General features: G+C 54.7%; 1 protein-coding gene across 1 annotated transcript in view; it reads left to right on the plus strand.

The window, feature by feature from the left end:
- The window catches only part of RCC2 (regulator of chromosome condensation 2), a gene marked incomplete at its 5' end in the record, with an annotated part of 23,523 nt that extends 18,363 nt beyond the window's left edge, over positions 1-5,160 (plus strand). Inside the window, 2 exon segments of the mRNA XM_014586549.2 lie at positions 1,250-1,327; positions 2,805-5,160. Coding sequence (XP_014442035.1) covers positions 1,250-1,327; positions 2,805-2,909 — 183 coding nt within the window.
- Between the last annotated feature and the right edge of the window lie 7,172 nt (positions 5,161-12,332).

Below are 12,332 nucleotides of genomic sequence, written 5' to 3' on the forward strand. Positions count from 1 at the left end.
AGTTTTAAAGCCACCAGGTCCGGGACACGAACCGCGGTCGACTACGTGGGAATCCAGCGACATAGCCATTACGCTAACTGCTGGTTCCCTGGACATTAACCTTTTAAATACAAATTTTGAGGGACACTTCTGGTGTGAGGAGCTGGTTCCTTGGAGGAGTACCCCGCGTGGGAGGGCATATAGAGGCTGTGTAGTGGGCCTGATGGGAGTTTAAGTCAGACAGGCAAGCCTGGGCTGGGGAAAGAGGCCCTGCCTTTGCCACCCTGTGGGCCTCTGTTCCAGCTGAGCCAAAGGGTCTGAGCCTTTGAATCGCCCATCCCTAAATCAGCTTCGCTGTGATGCCCCACCCCACCCCTTTGGTCTCTGGTACCCTGGAGTCAGTGTAATAAATGGGGCCGGCAGGTGGTGGTGGTGTTGTGGCACTGGCTCCCACGTGGCTGGCTGCACGGTTTGAGTCCTGGACCACCGTGCTTGAACAGTATGCAGGCTGTGCGTGCAAGCCCAAATCCCGAGAGGAGAGTGGAGGTGGCGGGGAAATGTGGCCGTCTGCCTTGGGGGTGCGTTCTCATTTTCCCACTCTGCATGACGAGTTCATGTGCTCTAGATCAAAAACTAAAAACAGAATAAACAGTTCCTTTCACTCTTAAAAACATGATTTGGGACCAGCAGATGGCGTAGTGGTTAAGGTGCTGGATTCCCACATGACTGACTACGGTTCAAGTCCGAAACCCAGCAGTTTGGGAATCATGTAGAGCGCATGTATATGGGCCCAAAATCCCGAGAGGAGAATGGAGGAGAAGGGGTGGCAGTACGGCCTTCCCCTGGGGAGGGGGTGGTTCTCATGTTCCTTCTCTGTCTCTTCAGTGCATGTGCTCCACAGTTGGACGGGTGGATGAGCGCATCAGGGTTATTTGATACCTTGGGCCAAAGAGGCTCAAGGATGAAGGCAGCCAGCCTCGTTCGTGACCCCGTGGTCCTGAAGAGCTGCACTGGCCTTTGTACTCATGTCCTTCCTTGTCTCATCACGTAAAAGCCCACAGACTAGAATTTAGCACTTAGCGTCTTGGTCTTTAGGTCAAGGCAGTGGCTTTGTTGGATAAGTGTTGGTGCTTGGCTTGGCCCTCAAGGCTGAGAGAAGCTGGGCTCGGCCAGGAGGGGCAGGGTACATGTGGCTCCTAGCTGGGGCTTCTGGAAACAGAGCCTTGCTCAGACTGGTGTGTGCTGATGTGTCTCCGGTTGGCTTTGCCAGGGCTACGGGGACCATAAGCCCAAGTCCTCCACTGCAGCCCAGGAGGTGAAGACTCTGGACGGCATCTTCTCAGAGCAGGTGAGTGGCTGCCGCACTCACCATTTAAGAGCAGAGGTCCCGAGGCCCGCCCTGGGCCTCCCCGCCTGCTCCGTGGCCTTGTTTCTAACCTCTCCTCTGCCAACTTTCCTGCCACTTTACACTAGTGTGTTCTTTTTTTTTTGGTTGTTGTTTGTTTTTGAATTTTAGACCAGGGAGGGCAGGAGTCAGGGTCCTGTTGGGTTCACCCCATAGTCTAGTGGTTAAGGAAGCCGGATCCCACATGTGTGGTTCAAATCCCAGACCCGGAAGCTTGAGAAACACTCTTGGTGCCTGTGCATGCATGCTCACGATCCTGACCAGATAGAAAGGTGGAGGAAGAAGAACTGCAGTGTAACCATCCTCTGGAGGTGCTTTCTCTCTCTGTCTCTAGAGCTCATAAGGCCTTTTGCAATTAAAAAGAAAGATGGGGTCCTGTCACACCATGATCCCCTCTCCCACAGCCTGGTGATGAAGAGATGAGGTACCCCGAGAGGAAGGGCTATGGACTGAGAAAGGACAGACAAAAAAGTGGGCGTCAGGCGGCCTCGGCACCTCTGAAGGGGATCACTGTGGCCCCAAGCCGCTCTGTGCTCGTGCTTTTATTGGGGCGGTAAAGCCGCGTGCTTTCTATGTTGACTGCAGCTGCGGAGCATCTCAGCTAGCCTCTCCTGGCCTTTTCTGGCTGACTCTCAGATTTCTTCTATCTGTAAAGTCCATCAGTAGATCGTCTTTGTTAGAGCTTTGGCTTACCATGCAGCATTAGCCCAAAGACTGCATCCCCTTTAAGGCACTCCCTGCACCCCTGCACAGCCTGCCAGAATGCCCCAGGTAGACCAGGGACCCCAGCCCGTGCTCATAGCACTGTAGTCCGATGTGCCACTGCCAGTGGCTGGGCCTACGCTTGAACTTTCTGCAGGAGGGAGAGGAAGTGCAGGGAAATGCTGGTCAAGCACTGGTTATCCTTGCCTTGATGACGCACAGCACAGTCCAGTCATGGCAGATTCCTAGGGCCGAGTGCATGGCTAGCATCCCCCACAGACCATCTTCCAGGACCCCGGTGGGCACTGCCATACCCGTGCAGGTCCACTGAGTGGAAACCCCGGGAGGCAGGTGGTGGGGCGAGACACTGCTATTAGCCAGCCAGGCTGCCAGCCCTGCCAGCCAAGGCACAGGTGGGATCTGATCCAGAAAGGGTGGGACAGGGCTGGATGCTAGGTTCTCAGGTCCCCCATGCGCCCCTGCCGACAGAGCGCTCAGTGTGGCTGCTGTGTGGTCTTCCGTTGCAGCCTTGGAAGGCTTTGGTGGGTAGGGCCTTGGCCATGGACGGAGATTATCTTTCAGTAAAGGGTTTTATTCACCTACTTGAGGATTGTGGCTCAGCTGTGGCCGCCATCCATGAGCCTCATGCGTGGGCCTCAGCCACAGGGGTGAGGTTGGTGCAGTGCTTCCGTGACCTGGCACTGGTTTGTCTCCTCAGGTCGCCATGGGCTACTCGCACTCCTTGGTGATAGCGAGAGATGAAAGCGAGACTGAGAAAGAGAAGATCAAGAAACTGCCAGAGTACAACCCCCGGACCCTCTGATGGCCCCGGACACCCTCCACTCCACACCTCGCGCGGCAGCTGTCATTTCCACATGCACTGGGACGGGAAGTCAAATGAGGAATTGAAAAAAGCAAAAAGTTGACCGAAGGTGCATTTTGTTCGACTCCCAGAGGTTCCGTTTTATAAGTGATTCAACGTTAACTACCTTTTTCTGTATACTTTCCAAAGTTTTTTTTTTTCTTTTAATGATTAAAATATTTGCTCATAGTTGATTTACCATTCCTACAAAAGAAGCAAAAACTTTGAGCAATCTAGGTATTTTTTAAGTTGTTTTTCTTTTTCCCTCTTCTGAGTACACTTCCCAAAACATCCCTTTGCGATTGTAATCAGCATTGTGACCCAAGTGGGTGCTCTTCGGAGAGGAGTCACCAATTACTCAGAAATGCTGTCCCTTAGAGGAACCGCAAGCATCTGGGCGAAGACGTCCCTGGTGGCTGTTTTCCGTCACAATCACGCTCGCGAGCTTTGGAAGCCCCCGGGCGCTGCTTCCCGCGTTTCTCAAAGGCGTCCGAGGCCAGCTTTGGTTCTGTTCTCCGCTTGGCTGCTTGTAAGCCCCCCAGCCTTCGGGCTGTGACATTAATAGAAGCTCCTGTTTCCCCCCTGGTGGGGGACTTGGGGTCTGTGTTTTAGCCATTTATATCTACTTTAGCTGTAAAAGAAGTAAGTCCAAATGAAAATCAGGTGATCGTGGACCCATGGGGACTCGGGGGTGGGCAGAGTGGGGACGTTTGTATCTGTCGAAAGACCCAGCTTTATGGCTCCCTGAGGAGTCAGGGTCCTGTTGTCAGTCCTCGCCAGTTAGGTTGTCCGGCCAGCAGCGACACGTGCACTCCGTAGGGAGAAGGCTTGGCCCTGGTGTGCAGCCTTCGCCGCCCTCGCGCTCGGTCTGTCTCTCCCCGCCGGATCCTGCCGAGGGCGGCTGGTCCTGTTTCTGGGACTCGGCGGTTTCCCAGCTCTCTAGTTGCATTTGCTCGGCTCTGGTACCAAATAGTTGGGATTCCTAAAGCAGCCCCCTTCCCCGTGTCAGCGCAGACACTGTGACTGCCACCCGCTTGCTGTCAAGTGCCCTCCGCCCACGCTTGTCACCAGTGTCGCACTGTGTGAGTTCCGAGGTGCCTTTCCCGGAACCCTCCTCTCACCTGGGCCCAAGAGAGGCCCCAGCCCTGGCTGGGCTCTTGGTTTCCAGAGGGTCTGGACTGGTTTGGGTGCTTTAAATAGGTTTTTAGTTCCGTGGTGCTTATGGGGGAGGGGAATAGAACTTAAGTGTGAGACTTTTGTGGATGGGAAAGTTATTTTTTTTTTTTTTTTTTTTTTTTTTTGCTTTTGCTGTTGTTATCATTTGTCATTGTCTCGATGTTAAAATGCCAAAAATGATCTAGTCGTGTTGCTTTTTTCTTCATCTTCCTGCCCAGTCACTGCCTACAGTGACTTCTGCCCTCGCAGGGCATGTAACTGTGTCTGTCCCAGCGAGTCCCAGGCCTTGTGGGAGACTGACCTGCGTCTTCCTGAGGCTCAGTCTGATTTCATGCTGGTCCCTGCTGTCCTGTGTCCAATCAGTAGTCCAGGGAAGAAGCTTCTGCTAAACTACCCTGATTTGTCCAAATCGCTCAAACCACCACCTCTGGCTCCAGCTTCCGTGTGTCGAACCTAATCAGCTTCCTTGGACAGGTCTCTTTCCTGCACTGTGGCTCAGACATCTGTGCTCCTTGAACCCTGGAGGTCTCCCTGGAGTTCTGTGCTCAACCAGAGTGTTGAGAAAACAGTGTCCTGGGTCCTGAGCTTTTGCAGGGGCTGCCTTGGCTGAGGTGGGCTTAAATCTTCTGGTGGACTAACTCCATGCTGGCAGTAAGCTACTCGTGACCCCTGCCTGGGACTGGAGTAGGAAAGGACCTTGGAGTCAGGCTGCTGGCGCCATGTCCTCCCCGCAGCCACTCCCTATGGTGGAGAATCTTCAATGAACTTCCCTAGGACAAGGATTGGTGGGGAGGGATTCTGCACTTACAGAAAGGGCACAGCGGCCCTGGCTGGGAATGGCTCCTGCCAGCCCTGCAGGTATCTGACAGTCTCCCAGTCCAGCAAGGGGGTTTAAACCCAGAGGCTTAGAGTGAAAGGGAATCAAAGAGGTTGTGATTTGGTCGAAGGTGCCTGGTTTAGTGCTGTAATTGTCTTATTTTTTTTTATATATATATTTCTTGGAGTAAACATTTTAAATAAACGACATCATTGTTTACTCGGTCTTGGCCTTTGCGTTTCTTTGTCAGTAGAGCGTGCCACATCTAGCAGCTCCAATATCCTCAGCTTCCTGTGCACGTACCCTCAACTCCAGGGCCCACAAAAGAGGGTGCCAGGAGAGGTGACCCCAGGCCTGCTTCTAGGCTAAAACCACACAGGGCTTGCACACTGAGGGGAGCCCAGCTCTGCCCGTGCGTGTGCAGGGGCTGCCTTGGCTGAGGTGGGCTTAAATCTTCTGGTGGACTAACCTGATGCTGGCAGTAAGCTACAGTGGGGCTTTGAGACTGTAAGACGTGATGATGGGAAGTACCCAGCACAGCGACAGGCGCGGGAACATGCATTTACACATAGGACACCCCCCAGTTCAGAAGGGAGGCCTGCTGCTACCTCAGGCTGGCACCAGCCCCTATGGGCAGTGCAGACAGCTGCCCAGCAGGAGGCCATCCTGGGTCCTGAGCTGCTCCTGGCCTTGGCTGAGTTCTAGCCCAGTTCAGCTTCTGCACTGCCAGCCCCTCACTGCAGGCATTACCCACACCCCAGGGACAGAGGCCACAGCCTCAGCTGCAGAGCTGCACGATGAACACCTTCCTCCCAGAGCACCTGACTACTGGTGGGAAGTGGGCCGTGGCTCAGGCAGCAGCCCCAGGAGTGTGGTCATTTAGTGGGCATGCACAGCGTTAGGTCACACTCGAGCTCCTGTAAGCCACACCAGCAGTCTCAAGGAGTAGGAAATTTCTTTTTGCTACTGGCCATGTGCTTGCTAGAGAAGTGAGAAAGCACTCCCCACCCCCGTGGGGGATGGCCACACTGTGGTCTCCATTTCCTCCTCTTTCCTGGATTTTGGACACTCATGTTAACCAGTGTGTTTCTCAAGCTGCCGTACCCAGGACTCAAACCACAGTTGGCCATGTGGGATTCAGCCACCTTCATCACGCCATACGGCTGGCTCAGGGGCCACTTCCCCTGGGGTGAAAGTAAGTCGCAGAGGTGTCTGGGTGAGGCTGCAGTGAAGGCAATGGGAAGCCACACTTGGAACCAGTTTGCTAAAAGGCCCCGATAACAGACACCTCTCCCCAGGAGTGTGGGTCTGGCCGAGGACAGGAGCCCATGCAGCCTGTGGCCACAGCTGCTTTCAGGGCCATGAAGACTCGCCCTTTCCTGAGCCACTTTGGCACCCATCACAGAAGACGGTGGGGGGCGTTCCAGTCTGGGGTCCAGCAGAGCCGGTATCTGGTCACTGTTGGAAGGGACCAACTTGTAGAAGTTGTGTGTACGGGAGGCAGTCTCCCTAAGTGTAGATTAGGAGTTCATCTGCGAGCCTGCGGCCGCCCCACTACTCTGCCAAGCAAGCAGACAAGGCCTTTGCCCTGGCCTCGGTGGCTCTGTAAGCCCCAGGAGAAGGGCCTGGAAAGTGGGAGGGAGGTTGCCTGTTCTGTTCAGCCGTGCCTCTGCTTACACACCTGCTCCATGCCACTCCCACAGCGGGAGAGTCTTGAAGGACCGGGGGATAATGCCAGAGGGCTTCAGGTCCACCTCCAGGCACTTAGTAGCCATAAGCCCAGGGAGTCCTTAGAAACCAGGGAGTTAGCACATTGGGGTGAGGGGAGAATGGGAAAAAGGAACAGCTTGCAACTAATGGTGTTCTGGGAAGGCTTAGTACATTTAAAGTGCTAGGGGTGGCAAGTGGGGAACACAGGAGAAGGGATTGCAGTGTGGCCATCCCCCCAGAGGGTGATTTCTGGCTTTCTGTCTGTCTGCCTCTCTGGCAAACGCATGCGCCCTAGAGCAAAAATCTCTCACAAAAAGTGGGGCCCCATGGGAGGTTTCAGATCACCAGACCTTCGACTGCACAGCTCCAGGTGCCTGCAGTCATGCGCAGTGCAGCCTCGGATCAAGGAACGGCTCCAGGGTCAGGAGACCCAAGAGCTCCGCAGTCCCTGGGGAGTTGCGTTCCCCTCTGCAGCAAGGGGTGTCTTCCTGCCTCCACAGGTAAGAGCAGCTAAAGCTGCCCGGTGTCCAGCACCATTCTAGGTCTTTGTGGAAATGACTAGAGTCCATAACCCTGAGATGGGCACTGCCCTCGCCCCACTCATACAGGTGAAGAACCAGGCAGGGAGGCCTTAGGCTAGCTTTTTTTTTTAATTGAGAGAGAGGCAAGGACCCTCAACAGGGCCCCGTGTCACAATATCCTCCCAGCCAGGATCATGGGTACACGGTTCGACCAGGAACCAAACTCCTGGTCCTCCACATGGAGCCACCACTGCTGAGGCCTCATTTGCTCCCGTCTGACAGGTTCTGAAACATTTCCTTCTCTCCTTCACTTGGACCGTGATACCAGAATAGTCCCAAGTGACCTTGGCAGGTGGCACACAGGAAGGCCGGGGTCATGGCATGATGGCTATCGTGTGTCAGGAGTCTCACCTGCTCTGTACTCACATGCTGACCCCGTGGGGGCATGATTCCCACGCTACAGGCTGAGAACCTGGGGCACCAGTCCTCCACGGGTGGTCCATGCTGGTGGGAACCTGGAGCAGGGAGTTCCTGGGCAGCCCAGGAGGTGGACCTACTCCAATGGCCCAGCAGGGAATGCCAGGGCCTGCCTGCTGCCCGCAGCCCTGGGTCTAGGCCCTGCGCTGCCTTTCACTCACTGGGACGGGATCATCAGCTGCCTTCTCAGGGCCTGGCCCAGGACTGGAGGGTGTCCTGGAGAAGTTTATGGGGAAAGGAGCAGATTTAGCATCATAGTGTGGTTAAACTGTCTTGACGAATCATTGCTTAATGGTGCCTCTGGGCCATGGACATAGGCGTTAGGAAGAAAGCTCTTCAGAGTCAGCTGAAGCCTGCCCTGCCAAGCCTCGTCCCTCAGGCACTCCTGCAGAGCCCAGTCACCTCTGAGGTATGGCACCACTTCTCCCTTGGCCCTGCCTCCTCCTGGCCCCCAGGGAGGTCTTGTTAGAATCTGGGCCTAACTTGTCCGAGCTGCCTAAATAGAGATCTGAATAATCCCAGTCTAACCACTTTGTACAAAGTTAAAGCTCAGAAGGAACAATGGCACCCTGTGGTATTTAGCCAGTCCTTCCCTGCAGGTGGGTGTGAGTGGCTCAGCTCGGCCTCAACCATCACTCAGCCCTTCCCCAAAACAAGGAGGCCCCTTCCAGGATGCGTTCAGAAAACTAGAGCTTTATTGGCTCCTCGACTATTTAGTGAACACTCCTTAGCTGAAGACCATTTCCCATACCCAATTCCTCCCCCGGGGTTCGAGCCTGTGGCCTTTACCACCTGTGGGATCCAAGGAGCGGGTGAACACGGCAAGCGGGGTTGGGGGGGGGTTGTGAGTGTTGCCTTGGCACTCCCGCTAAGGCAAGCAGACTGGACAAGGAGCCATGCTTTCATGATGGGCCATTCACACTGGAGAGCTGGCAGCCCTGGGGCTTTTACGGCATCTTCCACCACCTGGAGGCAGAGTGCACTCAGCGAATGCTGGCCCAGGAGCAGAAGTCCCCCATGTCGGTCAAGTGGCAGTCACAGTCCTTAATGAAGGTGCACTTGAAGCCCAGGGGTTCTAGCAATGGTCATATCTCTTCTAAACAGTAGATACCTTTGATTTGGGGCCCAAAGGGCTTGGGGATCGCCAGGTTCTTGCTCGTCACAGTCATCTGCCACTATCAGAAAGATGGTTAGGGCGGGCGAGGCCTGGACAGGATTAGAACCATGGAAGGAAGGCCCCTCCCTTTCTCTAAGTAGGGAGTGCCTCGACCGTGTGACTGGGCCAGACCCGAGGCTGTACAGAGCACCACTGTCCAGGCCTGTGTTCATACAGACATCACAGAGTGAAATTCAGCTCACCTTGCTCCACCCTCCAATGGCTTCTGATATGTTCCAACAGAAAATCATACCCTGCCTGGCTGACACCTGGCTTTGCTGGCTCCCAGCTGCTTCTCTGGTGTTTCTGTCATTCTGGCCTTCTCGTCCTAGATGTACCATACTCCTGCTACCTGGTCAGTTTAGCTCATTTGAACGAGACCCTGGAGTCACCACTCAAAGAACAAGTGGTTTATTTGCCTCTTAAAAAAATTATCAGAGAGTGCCTATGCTCGCCAAAGAAGAGAGGCAGAGAGGAGAGAGGGAGAAATCACCCCCCGTGGGGCATGGTCCCATCGCAATCCCTCCTTCTCCATTTTTCCTTGGGGCATTTGGGGCAAGTATGCACATGTGCCTGGCATGTGTGTCAAACCACCAGGGCTGGGATTTGAACTATGGTTGGCCACGTGGGATTGGCTTCCTTAACCATTAGGCTATGGGGCAAGCCCACTTATTTGCCTTTTCTACCTTTGTTCTCCTGCAGTGATTAAAGGCGCATACCCTACTTCACAGCTGAAGGCGAGGCCAGAGCAGGCCGAGGTTACAAGGGGATCAGGAGGGGCCAGGGGACCTCCTAGGGTCCCATTCTTTGATCTGAAGACATCTGGCCTGTAGGCGCACCTGGGGTAAAAGCTGCTGCCAATGAGGACCCTGCCCAGGGGTACTCTTTACCTGGGACCTGATGGACAGGGACACGGTCAGGCTCCTGATGGAGTCCCTGCTGGCCACTCCATGGTCCTCAATGTACTGGATCACATGATCAACACCGGGGCTCTGGAAGGAGACCCAGCCCCCAGTCTTAGCCCTAGCCGAGACTCTCCCCGTGTCCCCTTCCTTCCCAGAGGCCACCTGGACCCTTCACTTACGCTCCATCACTTCAGAACAGGCCGCAAGCCTGAGAGGTTGGAGTGAGTTCAGATCAGCCAAACCAAGGCCCACACCAGTGAGAATTTCATGGGGAATTCCAAGTTTGAAGGTCTGAGGGGTGTCAAGGACCAAGGAGATTGTCCTGTGGGGTGCCTGGGTGAGGAGATGAAAACAGACCACGAAGTGACCTCACTCCAGCAGCTAAGCTTCTTGCCTGTCTGGCTCGTCAGCAGCATGGCTCCCTGGACCACTTCTGGGTGGTCCTTCAAAACCCAGCTCAGGCACCATTCCTTCCTTAGAAGCTCTCTGACTCCTGTTCTTCAGGTTTCAAACTTGAGTCACTTTGGCCAGCAGGTGGCGTAGTGGTTAAGGCGCTGGACTCCCACGTGGCCTGCGCAATTTGACCCCGGACCTGGTGGGTTGATCATCATACTAAGCACGTGTGCGTGTGCGGCCAAAATCCCAAGAGGAGAATGGAGGAGAAGGGATTCCAACAGGACCACCACCACGCCACCCCCGAGGGTGATTTCTCACTTTCCCTGTCATGCTCCCTCTTCAGCAAGCACACAAACCCTATGGCAAAAACCTAAAAACAAAACAAACAAAAAACCCACATGCATACTTCTCTTTTCTACACCCAGCCCATCAAGAACCCTCGCCTTTACGACAAATGTGTTCCAAGTCAGCTCATCTCTGGTGCCACTCAGGGAGGCTGCCATGACCCGTAGCCCTGCGATGTCTCCCAGCCTTTCCTCTCACCTATTCACGTCCCCTTCAAGTCTCAGCCAGAGGGGTTGGTTAGAGACTAAGTCACACCCGCTCACCGGTCCATACCTGCAGCATCGTCCCATCTCGCTCTGGGCTTGCTTCTAGTCTTTACCTTGGCTTACCAGGTCCCGAGTAGGTAACGTACCTGCCTACCTCTGACTGTCTTTAGTCGTGTGATCTGGCCACGCCAGCCCTCCCATGCCGTACGTCCTGCCAGTACACCCTAATGCTGCAAGCTTCACGCCAGCTGCTCCTCTGCCTGGGGTCTCCGACTTCTCATCTGCCTCCAACCTCAGCCGTGGCATGGCCAGCTCATTATTTCCTTAAATTTCACTTGAAATTTTCCTAACTACCCAGATGGCCTAGTTTGATCCAGTAACTCACTATATCGTCTTTTCGTTTTCCGCCTTTAGAGTTTTGCCCTTGCTATGCAGGTGGAATCGCTCCATTGCTCTCTCTAGCGCTTAGGATGGTGCCTGCAGCGTGTGGTCATCCCTCGAGCACTTGTGGAACAGAATGCCCCAGGACTGAGAGCTGACCTGGACCTAGTCCTGGCGGGCCCCAGAGGCACGGCCAGCTCTGACAGCCTACCACAGAGGCACCAGCCCTCCACACACCTGGGGGTTAGGGTTAGCCTTCTGTGGTCTTCAACACGAGTACGTTCTGGGATGGAAGGAAGCTGGACTTCGGGCTTGATCTCCTAGAGGCTGTGACTTAGGCAAGTCATCTCATCTGAGTCACCACTGAAGTCTGAAAAGGAAGCTGCCTCTAGGGGGGCTCAGGTTTGCCGTGAAGGTTAACCAGAGCCTGGAAGGTCTACCTGTGTGGCACCTGCCAAGTTCCCCTGCCCATCCCCCACAGGTGGGCTCCCCAGGAGACCGGTACCTGGAACCACCTGCCCAGGTGACAGGGGCCCTTGCGGACTGATGCTCTTGGCTGTGAGTCTTCTCGCTCAGCTCCTCCAAGGTGTTCATGAAACCCTGAGCTGCAGCTCTCTGTGCAGAGAAGCCAGCTGTGCGGAGACCTTCGAGGCTTCCCCTATAGGTCATGACCTCCCTGTCCTGGTTAGGAGAGGCTCCGCCCCTGCCTAGAGGTGAGCAGAGTAGCTGTCCCCCACCTTGGAGCACAGGCTGGCAGCTCAGAGTCCATCTTGCCACATGTCAGTTAGCTGCAGTCGGGTCAAAAAATGCCAGGGTTGACCCCTGCCCTAGGATCCTGGGACTGTGCCCGGCCCCTACCCTTGGGTCACATTCTATAAGTGTGCTTCTACCCCCACCCCAGGCAATTTGGGGACTCACCCAAGGGTATCGGCTGACTCTCCTCTGCGGGAGGCTATGTTTTTCCCAAGAAGCTTGGTACCCCTTCAAGATCGGCCAGCAAGATTGTGATAGTCGTATGTGGCATGGGTGGGCCTTGAACCCTGGGATCCTAGAGCCATCACACATAGCACCAGGTTCATGGGTCCACAACTGACATCCTCTCCTGGCCGAGGGTAAGCAGTGACACTTGGGGCTGATGTTATGACCACCTGTTTTGCAAACAGATGAACCCTCAAGAGTTGAAAACAGCAAGGTCATGCCATCAGGAATGATCAAAAATTGGTATTCTGGTCTGGTTCTGGGCCCAAAGCTTACATCATTCTAGGCTACTTCTTCAAGGACCATCTTTCTGGGG

This window comes from Tupaia chinensis, unplaced genomic scaffold, assembly GCF_000334495.1.
Source record: "Tupaia chinensis unplaced genomic scaffold, TupChi_1.0 Scaffold000146_1, whole genome shotgun sequence".
NCBI classification, from domain to species: domain Eukaryota; kingdom Metazoa; phylum Chordata; class Mammalia; order Scandentia; family Tupaiidae; genus Tupaia; species Tupaia belangeri.